This window comes from Sipha flava, unplaced genomic scaffold (assembly GCF_003268045.1).
Source record: "Sipha flava isolate LNK unplaced genomic scaffold, YSA_version1 82_pilon_pilon, whole genome shotgun sequence".
Lineage (NCBI taxonomy): Eukaryota > Metazoa > Arthropoda > Insecta > Hemiptera > Aphididae > Sipha > Sipha flava.
Genome location: NW_020273624.1, coordinates 754417 through 773261, shown reverse-complemented (window position 1 = coordinate 773261; position 18845 = coordinate 754417). Strand labels below are relative to the sequence as shown.

The following is an 18845-nucleotide window of genomic DNA, read 5'->3' as shown; positions in this document are numbered from 1 at the left end:
GAATTGTTTCGTTCTTCACGTTTGGTTCAAGATTCCTACTAGGCTAATTTTTGGTATCACACTATTAAGACAGATATAACATCTATTGGTGCGAATAAACCTGAATACAATTTTACCGTTAGAATTGGTGGTACATACGAGGGCAAGACGGCAAGGCAATGTAATCCTTTGCATTCGACTTGAAAACCTATTTTCACCAAACCGAATGAAGTTGGTCATAATGAGTCTGCATATGTGCTATCAGTTTTAGTAATATATTATGATGTATCTGTACATTGTTAAATCAATGGTTGTGCTGATAAGAATTATCCACCGGAGTGTAATAGATTTCGTTTACCACTCTTGTGTGCGATGTTGAAAACTATTTTCATTTCGGCAGCTTTCCATTGTGAATAGTGCCTATTGAATATTAGATTCCTCTCATTACACAGAATGTTTTCGGTTTTATCACTCATTAGTTATGTATGGATTAAAGTTTTTTTTTTTTTTTTTTTAATATGTGTTTTGATATCCAACTAGTGGCTATTTTCTCTGAGTTCCAGTTCAAATCGGAAATAAAAGGGAATTAACTACCCTTAAACACTTGTTTCCCAAATTTCTCGAGAATCATAATGCTGTTTTCAATCCATTACTAATTTTATTATCAATTTTTGTAAAACAACTGCTTCCGTCTTCTATATCCTCTCCTCAATACTAATCTTAATCTAATTGCACACCTTATTTCTGTTTAATATCAATACATTTTAGTTTATAAAATAATTATTATTTTAATTATAATTGTTTCTATAACAATCTCTATACCTTGTACAATGTACAGTGTACATGCTATTTTTATTAAAATACTTATCTGTATTTTCAAACCTGTATTATGAATATTTTATTGTAAATTTGTTACTAATGAATTACATTTTTCATCACAAAAGTTCTAAATAAAATTAAAAATAGAAAAAATAATAAATAATAAAAATTTAATACTCAAAAAAAAAAAAAAAAATAGTGACTACGATGATCTTATAATATCAAATAAAATTTTATAAAAAACAATTTTTTTTGTAAGTAGGGATTTTATGATACAATTCACATAATTACTTTTTATACATGTTTTTTTTTTAAATACCATAAACATTATTGAATGGTGATTGATGGTAAAATCGTAATATAAATCGTGTGGAGCCGTAATTTTAAATGTAGGTGCTGTGAAACATTGTTTGAGGGACCTAAAAAATAATCAACAAATCGTTATTAAAATAAAAATGAAATATTTTAAATATCAATCTGATTATTACAACTGTATAATACCATATAAAATAAAATAGCATGTAGCATAATCTTATCTGATAATGAATTATACTATAAGCAATTGTTGCTATCGATATTAATTTAATTGTCATATAATATCTGGTTCCTTAAATTGAGTTATATACAAGCAAATAATAATAAAAAAAAGAAATGTATAATTATATTTTGTTATGGTTTGTATTTAGAAAATATAATTTAGAACCATTTTTTTTTTTTTTTTAATATAAAAATATAAAATATTAATAATTTTAAAATGTTATACTAATTTTTATTATTTTATTAAATCTTAAAAATTTAGTGTATAGCATAATATATGTCTAACCTTAGAATATGTTTATTTTGATAACTGATTCCTTTTAAGGAACTTTTCAAGATATAACTTCGAAGTTGTTATTGTGCTTTTATTATATTCATATAACACCCTAATTATATCGAAATACACCAGTGTAATATAAATAGTAAGAATATTTTAAAAAAAAATATTAAGAAGAAAAAACTAAAGAAAAGAATAAAACAACATTTTTTTTACAAATAGTTTTGTTATAATACAATTGTTTACATATTAGGACGATCTAATAAAAATAAAAGTATAAATTGGCAAATTGGGAACTTTACATTGTTATAGTTATTTTTTAGAAAAGTAAGCAAGAATAAAATAAAATTTTCCACAACATTTATATTATTTTCATGATTTTCTTTCCTATTTCAAGAAAAAATAAGTTACAACTATGTCAGTTGAAAGGGTCCCAAAGGATTATGGTTCACCCTTTCTTTTCTATGTGCACATTATTAAAATTTTCAATTATTTTTTTTATTTTTTGCTTGATATTAATTTATTAAAGACTTATTCTTTGGATTTGACATTATGTCAATTATGTTTTGTGCAATAGTCAAAGGGTAAAAAAAGATTGAATTTCTAACATTTATCAATTTTTTTTTAAAAAATTGACCACATTTTCTTTACCAACTAAAATAAAAAAGCATTTACAAACAAGTTGCATTATGTACAGTACTTTTGTAAATCTTAATATATTTTAATGACTAAACAAATTACAGCTAAGAATAATAAAAACGATCATTCATTAAGTTACCTTAAAATTAATATGATGAAAGTAGTAATTAATAAACAGGGCTCTGATTATATAGTATTTATATATTATTATAGAACATGGAAAAATAACACAGTAACCCACTATGTCCTTATGGTTTATATATTACTGTATAAACATTTTTTAAAAACTATTCTGCATATTTAAAGAGTGTTGTGCCTTTTTCTCATTATAATCAAAAATATATATTTGTTTATTAACTATATTATTAAATAAAACATTTTTTTTTCTCTAAATTTCTAAATTTTTAGGTCATAATAAGTATAGCGCATATAAATAATACTTTAAATTTGGGCTATCTAAATGTACAACATAGCAATATATTAATATGTTAACATAATAAGTTTTGAAATAGTCAGAAAATGAATACAGAAAATTCACACAATATTCTTTTGGTTTAGTTTATTTTGTTGTGTACCTTTTCAATAATTTATTAATATGGTAATTTAGTTTTCTATTTTATGTACGCTTAATTGATTTTACATTTGATATTCGATACATATTTTATATTTATTACTGATACACCATATAAATACACTTCTGATATTTCTGTTATTAATATCTACTTTATTAAATAGTTAATCGATATCTAGAAGTATATTATAAATAATAATTATACTTACATTAATTAATGTTATGTACTAAAAATTCCATAATGATTTGATTCGTGTTGATTTTCAGTTTGAAAGTCCACTAGTTTTAGGGAATTTATTGATGTTTTTAAACAATGTGGCATTTTTTATATTTTGCATTTTTTCAATAAATTATTTAAAATAACTTTAAATTTGATTTTTGGTATGATATAATGTAAACATTATTTACCTAAGTAAGATGAACAATTTTCTTCAAATTGCACTGTACCCAAAAACGTTAAATGTAACAAAATTGTCAAAACCACAAAAAACTATTAATTTTTTTCGATTATGAATTAGCAAATTTAAATGTTTAAGATTATCTGTTTATATTGATAAATTTATACATTAAGTACCTATGTCAATTACTTGAGGTTATAAAGATCAATATTAATTTTTAAATTAATGATAGTAAGATAATAGCTACAAATGATTATAAAAATTTGGGAATAATTTCAATTTTGATTAGGCATTGATCATACAATAATATGGGTTACAATAATTATTTGATATAAAATAAAATTGTTAACTTTTCACAAAATTAAAAAAAAATATATAAAATTAACGAATCTACCTTTATTAAATTTTCAAACAACATATTTTTTTGAAAATCCTGTTTCCAAAATGGCTTTTTTGGATTTTTTTTCAAACTGTTGAATAAAATTTCAAATTTTTAAATTTAAGTTCCAAAAATCAAAAAAAATCTTTATTCCAATTTTTTTGTAGCTCAAGATCTAAGTATTTATAAAATAAATAAAAAAAAAAATATCAAATATTAAACAAAACAATAGTTATTGAATTTGTCGTATCATTCTGGGACAATCTGTATATATTTAAAAAAAATAAAATCAATAAGTTTAACATGAGCATTCAATTTTCTATAACTAGTTTGGTCTAAGAGCATGTCTGTACCAGACACTGCTCGCTGGTCGTTTAGGACAATCCATTATACATCTACTGCTATTGCGATAACATCAGAATTGACATATCAATCAATACATAACACTATACCGGACAATTATTCAGGTATTGTGTTGTTAATTAAATTCTATTTTGTAGGGTTCAATTTATGTTTCACTTGTTTGCTGTCCATCGACAAGCATTCTATTAAACCGAACACAAAATATTTAATAATTTCTATGGATACACAACAAATGTAATCTCGCCATCTCACTTACATTGCGTGGTAATTTTGTTCCGGAAAATAAATATTATTTTAGCAAGAAAATTAATATTTAAAAAAGAAACGTTAGTGAAAGAATGAAAATAATTATTTCAAACAATTCGTAACGTAGCAACGATATTTATTAATAATTGTCTATGTAATAATACCTTACCAGTACAATATGATCTTTTTTTACATCAGTTTTGATTTGACCATTACAAATAAGTACTTCATTCGATTAAGTATCAAATAATTATTCATTTTCACATGAATATCTATTCAATTGAATGCCTCAATCGTATTTTTCTTTTAATGATTTTATTCAAAACGTATTATCGCTTGAATTTCATCTGGTTGACGTGTAAATACACGTTGATATATATATAAGATTTTGGATGTATTAAAAATAAATTGAATGCAATAAATTGTTCGAATATTAACTTTTTTTTTTTATCGTTTATCTCAAAGAACGTATTTTAAACAGTTTTACTAGAAAGCCGTAATGGTTTCAGTTATTCCAATCAAAATCTTAATACCAACGCATTATGTTGATCTCGATTACTCGTAATTCCAGCTCGGAATATTATATTTCCGTGCATTGTACGAAACTTTAACTGACGATATCAAAAGAAATTTATGGGTAAAAATTAAGTATACACTTATCAAGGTGAAAAAGGATTTTATAACAGTTATTTCAATATAATGATATCTTTTGATCTACCCAATATTATATCAAATTTTAGCTGAAATTATGCAAACAATGTACACATTTTCAATTGACAACGCATACTTACGTGCATGAATGGATTCTATTGTTCGGATGTTATGTGTTATAGTGCGTCGAAGTGGAACGTATTTTTGTCCAATGTTTTTCAAAGAAATATTAACTTATGTGCATAGATTTGTACTCCAGAAATCTCAATATATTTCAAGAAGAATAGTGTTGTTGTGTTTTGTTTCTTGTCATCATAAAAAAAATGAATTGAGTTAGAAAAAGAAAAAAAGTTTTGTACGGAGGGATGAAAAGTAATATTTTTAAGGTGTTTGATGAAAATATTAGATACCAGTAGAATTTTGTATTTTTCTCTCAGACGTTGACAGTTTTTTTTCTCGCTTCCCATTATCCCACAGCATACAACACGTAGCTTTTTTGCTTTTGATGGACGAAATCGAATTACGAGTGATCAACCGAAAGTATAAGGTTATTTTGGTAGTTATTGAGAGAAAATAGACACAACCACAGACACTGTCTGTATTTGTTAGTGTGAAAATATTGAATTGAAAAGATAAATTGACAGTTGGAAGACTCCATTGCGTTTGACAGATAAATTATAAATTATCACACACGTGTCTGTCATTTAGATCGACGCAATTACAATATGTTCAGCTATCAAACGGAAATTATATTTAAAAATGTAAAAAAATCCTTGTACAGTCGTTCACGAAAAGAAAACAATTTATCACCAAAAAATTTTTGTGTGCATGTAAAAATTTCAAGTAAAAATGTTCCAACGGGATGTTGTATTATCTCATTATAATTTCGAGTAAATTATACATCAAATATGAAAGTATATTATTCTGTATAGATAATATATTACAACGTTATACTATATGTTCATTTTTAATAGTAACAGGAATTATTTCAAACCTATGATCATTCGATTTCCGTTTTTTTTACTGTGTACAGAATATATAAATGTGCATGAGCATGATAAGTTCAAATTTTTTTCAATTTTTGTCCACACATGAACAATAAAACAAAATACCGGTTCTTAGACGAGAACCATTATTTTTGAGAATGGATTTGGATGACTATACTTTTTCTAACCTTAACTGTTATTTGATATCATCAAAATTTACATTTCATAAATAAGTAAAAATAATCGATATATTCTAATGATAATTCTTATAAACCCCACAAAATAATAAATGTATTTTGTAATTTTAATTCAAAATAAATTAAATAATAATTATAAACGCGTAATTAATAATGAATTATGTAATTTTAAACTATTGACAGTTTACAAAAATGTAAATTTTGAAGATATTAAAAAAACTATAAGCGTCAAAAATACTTAAAATAAAAAGTTAACTATATCCAGTCTCAAAAGTAGTAATTACTGTTAATATATTTTTATTTTAATGTGCACGCATTGATAAAGTTTGTTAAAAACTAAGATTTATTAAAATCAAGTATATTTTTATGTTTGGTTGCAGTCAAATAAAAGCCATATAAAATTCAAAGTAATGTGTTTAAAATATTATTTGTTACCTTTCAAATTAAACACACGATAACATTTTAAATTAAATATATTATAAAAAAAAAAAAGTTTACGTTCTTACATCTAATTCAGCGAATTATTTAAATTATATATTCTTATTATTAGTATTATTATTATTATTATATATAGTATTATTAGATTATTAGTAATAACTTATTACTGTAATACTTTAATAACTATCTTTCGATTTCAGCTCTAAAAAGGAGTTTTCTATGTAACTATACATACAATAGACTGTCATATTAATTACAGATGTTCATGATTTTATTTAAATTAAAATGTTTTCATGCGTAAATTATATTTTTGAACAATTTCAAATTAGTCGGTTCTCATACCTTAACTTTACTTCAAATGACAAGCTTGCGTGATGTAATAATTATAATACTGCTAGTGTATCCTGTGTAGGTACACTGAAATATCGGTGCTTGTGTATGACACTCGATTTCGATATTTCGTTGTTTTCTGAATAAAAAAATCGTTAAAATTTTTATAAGCATTGCATTCGTATCTGAAATCCCCGAATCAATCAAATGGTATTATTCACGAGTCATGCATAACAAGACGGAATTGAAGTCGATTACGAGTGAATTTACTGCTGTGTTAACATCAGATTCGAAAACGTATCAACAATTGTTCACCTGAATGCAAACGTTCATGTTGTTTTTCGTTCGGGTTCTGAACGTACAGCAACATAAACGTGTTGCAATGTAAACGTCTAGAACGATCGTCTACGAACGAGGTTAATAATGTATTGAAAAAAAAAAGAACATTAAATTCAACCGGTGAACGAAATTGTATAAAGGGGTAACATTTTGTTAGTCGTGTAACGTTAACGTGTAACGTCGGTGGAAAGAACAGCGTTTGACCCCTCCCACTTGGTTTAAAAATAAATTAATTAAAAATTTTGAAAAAAAATGTCCCATAATTATTTTGTAACAATAAACCGCAGATTTTTTGTTGAAAAAAAAAACTTACGTCCCACGTATATGGACGTATGTACGCGCGCGTGGAGTACAATAAGTTTGTACAATTTTTTTTTTTACCACTCCAAAAATATAGAAAGACTAAAAAAAACGTTACGTGCGAAGATTAATCCCGTACCGTCAATACGGGTGAGAAAAATGAGCCAAAGGTCGTTGCATTTATTTTACCAGTAATATTAATGTTGTACCAGGTGGTTTTCACCGTGGCCATCGAAAGAACGATGGTTTCGCACGTCAACGGTACAGCCGCGAGATGCGCGCGCGTATAACCCGCTGTACCGTAACCGTGTTACTGAAACGGTGGCGATGACCAGGACGACCGCGTTCATTGTTTGTTATCATCATCATTGTTATTTCCGTTAAAGGAATTCGTCCTCGTGGCCGGGTCGCAAATCCATTCGGGATCAAATTGATTTCACGGGTCAGCTGTAAAACTCTCCGAGAATACCTCGTCTCTGACACTCGCACATAAGTATGGTGGTGAGAATACGACGTTTCCTTAGACTTGCACCCCGCTCATATCGCGCAACCTCTTTGTCCCTTTGCGCGCCCCATACGGGTGTTCTCGAAATTCGGATCGTCACCGGATCGCGAACTGATTCATCAATTCACATCGACCCCTCGTTCGTTCGGTTTTTGTTTAATTTTTACCACTCCTCGTCCATAACCATCGGACCTCTATGATAATAAAAGCAGCAAAAATAACAGAAATAGAGACACGTATACTGTTATAAGTCGCCACATTAATCTACAAACACGTACGATGTCACCTGCACCGGCAATAACATAAACACGATTTCCGGCAACGCGCCAAAGCCGATTAAACACAATAATATAGAAACCGTGTACGTACAATGACTACCCGATTGACAACATTTAATATTCACCGTGTAACATCGGCTTGTGACGACCGAATGTTATTGTTTCGATAAATGCACCTCGTATTGCATAAATAATACTGTTGTCGTAACTCTAAAATTATGGAAGTACATGTTCCCAGCCCAATCGGTACTCTTTATTTTTAACAGTCGTTCAGTGCAGTCCAGTTTCGGAATATGTACAAAAACTGTACGGCGAATATACACTAAGTGGCCTAAGTGTCTAACTTTGTGTAGCATTGCACAGACGTACGGAACTCTTCGAGTATCATCCAGGACTATTATTTTTTGAATATTAATTTTCTTTTAATATGGCTAATCAGACTATTTTTTTCAGAATCCGTTAACACCAAACTGTTTTACTAACCACCGTAACTACGGCCCAAGCCATTTTCATCATGAACTTGTATATGTTAGAATTTAAATCTTCATAAAACAATATTGTTTTCATATTTAATTATCATTTGTTTACATTGTAAACAGTTTTTTGTTAATACGGAACATAATATACGTTTCATGATGGTTTTAGACACATAAATAAATTTATGTTTTTAAATTATGACGTAAAAATTATACATGAATCACTATATTATGCTAAATAATATATTGTAACAGTTAAAATATAAAAATTAAATACATAAAAGTGATATTTTCATTGTAATTAACTATTTAGAGTAAGCACTAAAGTATCAAAAATATACAATTCGGCCTTACATCAATTGCGTTGTGTAAGAGATTTTTAAATTCATTTTTATTTATTTTATCTACTTGTTTTATGGTTATATAGAAACAAGAAATATATTAATTCGAGTAATGAAAGCTTATAACTTATTTTATGGTTATTAGATATCGAAATCAATTATTAACATATAATAGGACAATAACTTAAATTATGGAGTTTGACAAATATTATGGAACTTTGATACGGATTAAACTTAATTCATTGGACAGATTAATACTTATACAATTTAAACAGCTAGTTTGATTTTATTAACTTTCGGTATTAAGAGTTCATATGTGTTTAATGGTTGAAAGTGTTTCTTCATCAAACGCATAAGTCTGCCGGAAAGATCTTAGAACTTTAGAAACGAAATAATGATTGACGTTGGGTGAGTATCGTACAGGGAATTTTAGTTGTACTTTGTTGATAACACATTCTAGTGGAAGCATTGTTAGGGACAGACCACTCAAAATATGATCATTTTCTTTTAAAATATGGGACCACAAAAATGCTGCTAAAATCACAATAAGAAAAATATTTAAATTAGTTATTTAATGTGTTTTATAGGTAAATATTATATGTAGTATTTTTCTATTTCTCTATTTGACAAATTCTATTATTTTGAAATTATAAGATTATGATTTTGGTATTCAATAATAATAATAATAATAAAGATTAAATCGAACGAATGTGACAAATTATTATTTATTTGTATTATTAAATTTATACTTGTACTAAATGTTTATAAAAATAATACATTTTTTACTCTACGGTTTTCGAACTATAATAAAAATAATGACTGATAAAATATTAGGTTTGTACAAACACGAAAAAAGCGTTATAACTAGGCTTCTAGGTCCATTGTTAAATTTTTTTTGCCCTGAAATGAAAAACGTATTTTCCACTCTTTATTGTAGATTATATTTATTATATATATATATTTTAGGAGCTATCAGTAACAAATATTACAGCTCAACATTTACAATGCATAAATGATACTATATAATAAAATTGGGTAATTAGCTATAGTATGTATACACATTTTATAATAAAAATATAACATAATCTTTATGTAATGAATAGTAAATGTTGTAAAAAATAAGGTTATATTATACATTTATAATAATAAATTATCAAACAGTAATAATTATGATAAACAAAAACAGAAAATCATGTTTATAACTATATTATAATGGATGCATTAAATGTATTAAAATTCATAAGTCGATTAGAATATATAATTAAGGCATTATTTAGGGAATAGACAAGATGGTTGTAGGTGATTCAATACGATGGTTATTAAAAATATAAATGAATTAATCATCGCATTAAAATATTTAAAGAAATTTGTTGATTGAGTTTCCAGACTTAGTTACAAGTGTAATGTTGGCGTATGATATATTATGTTTAGCATTGAAAGACATAATTCTTAAAGAAGGTGGTATTAGGAGTGGGGTGTTTTTATTTTTGATACATGATCCCTTAAGTTTTTTTTAAATTTTTTACCACATTTGATTACTTGTATGGAAGTCAACTTGGCACAATTTGCATTGTGGAAGGTAAGCATTTTCCTCAGAAACTCGATTTACTTTTAGTGTGAAAGAGCAGGTCCAGTATGAAAATGTCACTATTATTATCTACATATTTTAAGTCGATCCGAAAATGAGGCAATTGGAGTATGGAATAGGGGTACTGTGTAGGATATTCGTGACACGAATAATATCATGACATTAAATGTCAGAAGACAAATGTTGAAGTCATTAAATGAATACAAACCAGTATATCAGATAAATTGTATCTATATACTTAATATACTAGTTTGTATGTCTTCAACAGAGCTGGTAGGGAGATACCTAATAAATAAATTATACTGCTTTAATGACTCGAGCAAAAATATGTGAAATTCGATTTGTTCGTTATCGGCAAGGTATGTATTATTCGCGTTAGAAGTAATTGTTACCTTGTCTGTGCATACAAACAAATATTTCGGTACTTTTACTTAAATTAGCTTAAAATAATCTATTTTGTAATGTTCGTCCTACTATTTTAATTTTTGCCAAGTTAAGGCTTAAGATAAATGTTCGATGGTATAAAATAATGGTTTCTTGAGCGCGGAGAATTCGTAGTCTCCATTTATGTAGAAGTAAGATGTTTGAACTTTGGTACTCGGAGATGATTCTTCGCTGATGGACGGTGTGTTTTACTGGTCTGGAAATGGATTTTTGATGGGCGGAGAACTGAACACCTCCGGATGAGAACCATCATCTACATTATGAGAGGCATAGTGGTTTAGAGAAATGAATAATTTGCTTTTTTCCTTCCGGCTTTAGTAGACGATGATGATGATGATGATGATGTTGATGATAAATTGCGTTTAGAGGTATTCTGAGACATATTGAAAACTATAGATTCAGAAAGTCATTAGCGAAATAAAAACGATAACGGACGAACATAATGAATGAACGTCTGCTCATGATAAACGGTAACGTCACGACGTACTGTATTAAAGACATTGCAAATCAGAATTCTAATATGATATAATCATATTATATATCAATATATTATATATAATCACGTCACAGGGAGCTAATACAATTATACTAGAGACGAAAATGGCTAATTATTGTTGTCTGTTATCAATATGTATCTAACTTTGCTACTTCAATTTCTTTAAAATTGTATGCCACCTTAAGTAACGTATGACTGGCTTGTGCTCTAGTGATGAGTTAGTCTAATACTAGTGTCAATTTAAAAAAGCGTTTTTTACTGTTGATAATATTTAAATTTACAACTGTTCACTTTTTGACATTCAGCTGCGAAAAGCAATAATGGTCCATTTTTATTTCGTAAACAGCAGTAATGATATTTGATAAAAGTCTTAAATCTGGGTATTTGTTTGTGAATAATAAATACTACAGAATTTATTACAGTTTTATTTCGGAATAATTAACATTTACATTAATTTTTTTAGTGCATAACGACTTCAGCACATAAACTTTAAATTTCAAACTCAACTCATTTATTAATGTCTTATTTAACATTTTAATATTCAAAAAGTTTAAAATAAATATAAATATATTCTAAGTTTTATTTTGTCCGCTTCATTTTTTTGTTGCCTTCTTTTTATTTTTTATTTTTTTATTCGAATAATCAATAAACGGTTTCACTAATTGATATAAAACTTAAACTCGAAAAGAGGCACATATAAAAAAAATATGCAGGAAGAGATAATTGGAATTTACTAAGTTTCGAAAATAATTAGTCATCTAGAGAAAACCCCTGAAAAACATCGAATAATTGAAATAACCCGAACAATAGTTTATTTTTGTTGAACGAAAAATACAATTAAGTATTCTACGTGTTGACACAATATATACTCATTCACGCACTTCATTATGTATTAATTAATTTTGACAAAATAATTTACACTTCATGTAGTGATATAAGTAAAGACCGGATTTGCTATTTTCAACATTATATGTACTCGTATGCAGTCAATGAGTGTCCATAAATCTTTACTTGGCTGATTAAATATAAAAATTGTATACTGTATATTTTTGCATATTCTGACGTTTGTGCATGTTTTACATAATTTTGCAAAAATTTGCGATTCAAAAAAACCGTACAAATGTACACCTAATAATACAAAAAAGGTTTTGAGTAAAAATAACCGATTTTATGTAGGTACGTGTAGGTTATTATACTGCCATAGGTTGGTTGTATGAGTTTTATAATGGAGACGTGAGTTTAATTATTTTATCTAATCTTGTTGATACAATACAGAAAACAACATAAATAGATACATTATTTCAATCACTGCTATATTTACACAATTGTTGATAAAAATAACGTTGGAGCCAAGTTAACCCAACAGCGCTGAGCCGTCACTTATGGGTATACATGTATTACTATTTTTATAACGCGTTTGGAGAAATTTGTTTTGATATTTTTCATGTATTGTTATCATATGAGTTTGTATGTTATCTCCACTTAATTTAGATGTAATATTTAGTAGTTAATTCATAAACAATGTGGATTGACGGAAAATTATTCCAACCAACATTTTAAAATAAACGATTTTTTTGATTTTTCTGATATTTGACTACAGTTAGTAAAAACTATTATTATTGGATATTATTATTATTTGGATATTTTTTTCAACTTGCTATTTCTATAATTTCTATGATTTAACAAATTACATTACCGTGTTGCATATTTGCATCTCACTTTTTATTTTTGAAAATTTTATTAAAATTAATAAATGATTATCACCGTGAAATTAAAATGAATAAAAATTGAAATTTTAATTTGCATGCATATTTTATAATTTAAAATGCATATAAATCCGGTCTTCAAAAAAAAAAAAAAAACTTTTATTATGTTCTGTAAAATATTATTACTTTTAAGTGGTCCAGTATTTTTATTTACATGTTTAATTTATTAAATATTCACTGTCAACTATGGTATTAATATAATCATACGATTTTCATCGAAGTCTTATAATAGATAAAAAAAAAAAAAAAAATCAAACAAATCACAAACACGATGAACTCAAGTATTCAAGTATAAATTAATTTCTTCCGAGGCTATAGTCAGCTTAATGATACAGATCTGTAAGAAAAACAACAAAACAGTTTAAAATATTAAAAGTAATTGATTCGTTAACAGGGTATGAATATAACACGGTTTTTAAATTTGTTATTCGTAAAACTATATTAGAACCAAAAACGTTGTCAAATAAGTCAATCGTACGATGACAATGACGTGTATAATAATAATAATATAAGATCAATGCTGAACTATTAAACTAGCACTTGACACGTTTTGTTTATCTCGTAGGAGTGGACGCAATAATATTTACATTTTTTTGTAACGAAATTTGTTTTTTATTTTTTCGCAGTCAATTTCGGGAGTTCGGAAAAAATATCGCTGAAACCCGTGTTGGTGTTCATTCATGGCGAATCGTATGAATGGAACTCCGGAAACCCGTACGACGGCACGGTGTTAGCCAGCTACGGAGGTTTGGTCGTGGTCACTATCAATTACAGGCTAGGCGTATTAGGTAAGTACCTTTGCAGCATGCGAATCGATATTATAATCAATATCATTGATATATCGTATTTTACACTCAGCTTTTAAAACATTACGGATCAAATCAATATCGATCTTCATACCATTACCGTTATTCATTATCGCATCATCGAAGTGCTAGTAACACGTTTCCGGTTTTTTTTTTAACTCAAATCAAATGTTATAGAGAATCAGATTATCGGTCACGGTTATCGGTTGACCTCCTGATCTCGGTCGTTTTTAGCGAAAACATGGGTTTCTAATGTTTAACAATACGAATCCGTGTGCGCGTAAACTCATAGTACCACGTGAACTGTTTGGATTAAAAAATAAAACGTTTCTAAGCGAACAACTGCTACAGCGTTACACTATAGTGTACATAGTAGTTTCAGTGACAATATGTGATTTGAATTTTTTATGTGCCTATATATATAAATAAATGTATACACACGTATATATATATATATTGCGCACGCGCGTTAATTTGGGTTAAGTAGGATAGTTCGGTAGGTACACAACATCACAGCAGCACTGTCTGTACATCGCAATTCGTTCTATGTAATTTACATGACAAGGGTCAGTAATTGACCCTTTACACTGTCCTTAACAGAGATAATTCAAGTATATTAATGTCAGTTTCGCAAAAGTTCTAAACTTGAATGGATAAAGTGAAATTTAATTGAACACAGTGTTGAACAATGAGAGTAGCGTCTCCAAAAACAATAAGTAATAATATCATTACCGTCCACGTCGGATAAACCACCCGTGATTCATTCGAGATGAAAAACAAATAAAAATATGCAGTTTTATTTACAATCCTAAGCAAATGGTGGATATGGCGAGAAAAACGAAATGGAAAACATATACATGTTTCGAGATCAAAAGATCTGGCAAAACAATTATAATCGTATGCCATGGATTATACGCGTACTGCAGAAGTGTAAAAATATTACGATAATAGATGCTGGTCGGAATCCGAACTAAATCAAGAGTCGTCCACGTTCAGGCACCACGTGGTAATGCAATAATATTTTAATCCACGTGATTGCATGTCGATGACGATCAACTGTATACCATGGACTACTGTATCGTCGTGTACCATTATTGATAAGCGACTGAAACGATGAAGTGTGTACTAATTTCTTAGTTTACGGCAAGAGCCGTAATGAATTTTTAATTAAAAACATAATAACATAAAAAGATAAAATCCGTAGTGCAACGGCCACTTTTTCATTGATCGGATACTTTGGAAATGCTTTAGAAATACGTTAAACTTTATCTCTTCATCATATTTCGCTGTCGTAAACCCTTTGAAAGCTCTAGTTCATGTTCATTTTTCCTGAATTTTTTGACATTCCCGGCACCTTTCGTGTAATTATGGCAACGCTTATTAATAATTCATAATCCTTGACTGTAATACCGTTGCTGAACACGAGTTTTGTTTTTTTTTTTTTTTTTTATTTGCCCTATCAAGTGTCATCGCCATGACGCATCGATGATTGATTATGTTTGGTACGGAAAAAAAAACCGTGAACAAAATATGACCAAAGACCGCATCCGAACAGTTATTGTTTTCCTGATAAATTAAACGTAAAAAAAAAAAACAAATTGTCGGTTGTCACTGACATTCGAAAACACCAATTTGTGTACGCATAATTTTTTAATTTTTTACGGAATAAGTCATAACACCGGAAAATTATATTTCATGAAATTGCTTAAAAAAAAAACCAACTTTTTTATCGGTCGCATGCATTGTTCCATTAGTCGTCGTGATGAAATACATGATTTTATTTTTTCTAACTAAATTATAATACAAATTTTTAAAAAAAATGATGTATATATAACATTATATAAATTACGGATAACGAATGGAAGTTTATGATTTTTCGTGATGCTATGATGCCAAGACTTATTGCAATCATCCATAGACAAATAAAATGTTAGTTATAGACTATTATCGTATCGATTCGGCTTGATAAATCGGAACTTAAATCTAACACCTTTACGGTAAGCGGGAAAAAAAATCCTTAAATCGAATAAAAAATGTATAGTTTGGAATCGTTTTTGAGTTAAAATTGTTATGATCGGAAACACGCAGTATACGTTGTTGAAAATATAATATTTCTGTCACGCGGATAGAAATAGGTTTTGAATACAAAGCAATAAGATAAGAGCGAAAAAAGTAATTATTATCACACAGGTAGGAGATGAGTGGTGTGAACAAAAAAGCGCTCGCTAACCGTTGCCTAAACCTATCGTTCGTATAAAATGATGTAATCGTCGTGAACTGTAAAAATAACTCTTGCCGAAATCCTAACGCGTCGGTGACGCGCAGATCCATGATTTAATAAATTGTGAGAACAGCTAAATCGTGCGGTATAAACCCGTCGGCGGTCAGGTAAGGTCCTGTACAAAATAAATGCTTGTTCTGCCGACGCTACACTAAAATAGGGGGTGTTTTTTTTTCTCCTCCAAACGCTGCATACACGGACACAGCGATGACGATGCCGTAGCGTGATAAGATTTTGCGAACGTGTTCACGACTCGTTCTGGGCCATAGCCAAAGGTTAATATTCTCGCGGACAAAAGTGAATCGTTAACAATCAATCGGAATACGAATCATCATTAATAATTATTCGCGTCTCAGTACTGTTTGTTATTATTATTATTGTTCGCGAAACGACTGTCGTCGCGCTTTTTATAATAATAAAAACAGTTGTATTCGCGAGAATAAATCTCAATAACAATATTAATAGGCTGTCTCGCCCGTTCCTTCGTTAAGTTTTCCTCGAGATTATTGCAATACGTTCAAACGAAATCCAAGCCGTTCGCGTGAACGCGTGTGTAACCGTACATCCGCAGAGCGCTTAATTCAAACATGTTTCCGCGAAGAAATAAATCAATTTCGGTCCTTGTGTCTGTGCCGACGACTACGTATTACGAGAGAGTTTTTTTTATTACCAACAATATCCATCGATGTTGTTTTCGTCGCTGTTATTATTTATACTCGAAACGTTTATTATACATCCGAATAATATTCGCAATTTTTTAATAGATTCCTTCGCACGTTTCCAACACATACGTACGCGTATGGTACGAATGTTTAGAGCTGTTTACGCACATGTGGATTCTCGTGCATAAATCTAATGTTGCCCGGGGTGGCTTTGCGAAAACGAATCTTGTATGATAAAATATCGACGTAACATCTCGACACTGCAAATCAGCTTACCTTTGAAACGTGATTTCGTCGTCACAAGGTACCTGATGTGAAAACAACGCAACGCGCACGTGTTTATATATATTTAACATCATATATATATATATATATCCGTTTCTCTGTTGATTCTCAAGATCGAAGCACTAATATATATTGATTCTTCATAACTCATAGAACCGTCATATACCTATGAGTTCCGAGCCACATCGGTATCCTATGTAATGAAACAGTGCATGGGTAGATTGGCCACTTCCACCAAAAACATAATCGTTCCATCCCCATTAAATATACCATTATCTGATTTCCTTCCCGCATAAATCCTTGATCGACTATTGGTCTTCATTTCTTCATCTGATCATATCTTGCTTATCTCCACAAAACACGTTAACGATGGTCCATGTATCTAAATTATATTAGATTGTATTTATGTAAATATTTATATTTTCAACCTATTAAACGACATACTATAGATAAAAGTAATAATAAACAAATATACGTGAAAAATATTGAATTTCTAAACGTGTTTCTTGATGGAGACACGAACCTGTGACATTAATTATTCGAAATGTTTAGCAACATTAATTTATGATTTCCCATCTAAAGTTATAATAATAATAATAATATTAATAATAAGCATCAAAACCGTTAGCGCTCAAAGTGAGAATTAAAAAGTCCTTGGGTATTAATGGCCATAAAGACCACATGTTTGGTCCCACCGCTGTGCACTGGAAGAGGGTTGACGTGGATATTTAGGTGTAAAACGTTACGTGCAATATTATAACAACATCAAAAATCAATTTCATGGTTGCTGGAGATTGACGTTTTGCTCTAGGGCTAGGGGATATATGCATGTGTGTATATCCGCCGCGGTTTTTAAACGAAAAAGTAATTGATGGGTTTTAGTCACAGACAAGAACCATTAAAACGGATTGTATTTTAAAATGTGCTAAGGGGCCGGGGGCCGGGTAGTCTTTAAATTTAGAGTATAGCTTTTTTTTTTTTTTCATTCGCTCGTTCTCTTCCGCCTCCAAATAATCTTCCACGTTTGGTGTTGAAAGCAACAAACCGGAAAATTTAATGCAACTAAAATAGTTTGAGGCATAATAACCGCTTAGAACGTTTGACGGCAATATTTTAATTCAACAACTCGTTTCGTTCGGTTAGTTTACACGACGAAATGAAAAAAATAAAATTAAATTAAATTAATTATAATGCATAATAACTGTTCGTCGAACAGCAAAGTAAGCAATGATGGATTCCGTTCGAGCCAGGCTAACGTTCGCAACGATTAGGTGGTGTTTTATTACGTTTTATTTACGTTTGCTTGTTTTTCGTGTTTTTATTTTATATTTTTTAATCTACGTTCGCCGTAGTGTAGTTTTATAATTTTTCCATCGGGAAAAGACACGTAATTGTTGATGACGGAAACGTTTAGCGTTGAAAAAAAAATAGTTTTTAAAAACAACAAAAGGGTTGCCGGTGAATTGCA

At 29.0% G+C, this 18845-nt stretch overlaps 1 protein-coding gene across 1 annotated transcript in view; it reads left to right on the top strand.

Moving 5' to 3' along the window:
- LOC112693220 (neuroligin-4, X-linked-like) overlaps positions 1-18845 on the top strand; it is a 421733-nt gene that overhangs the window by 219614 nt on the left and 183274 nt on the right. The window contains exon 3 of the mRNA XM_025568195.1: positions 13970-14131. Within this exon, the coding sequence (XP_025423980.1) occupies positions 13970-14131 (162 nt within the window). The remainder of the gene's footprint in view (positions 1-13969; positions 14132-18845) is intronic.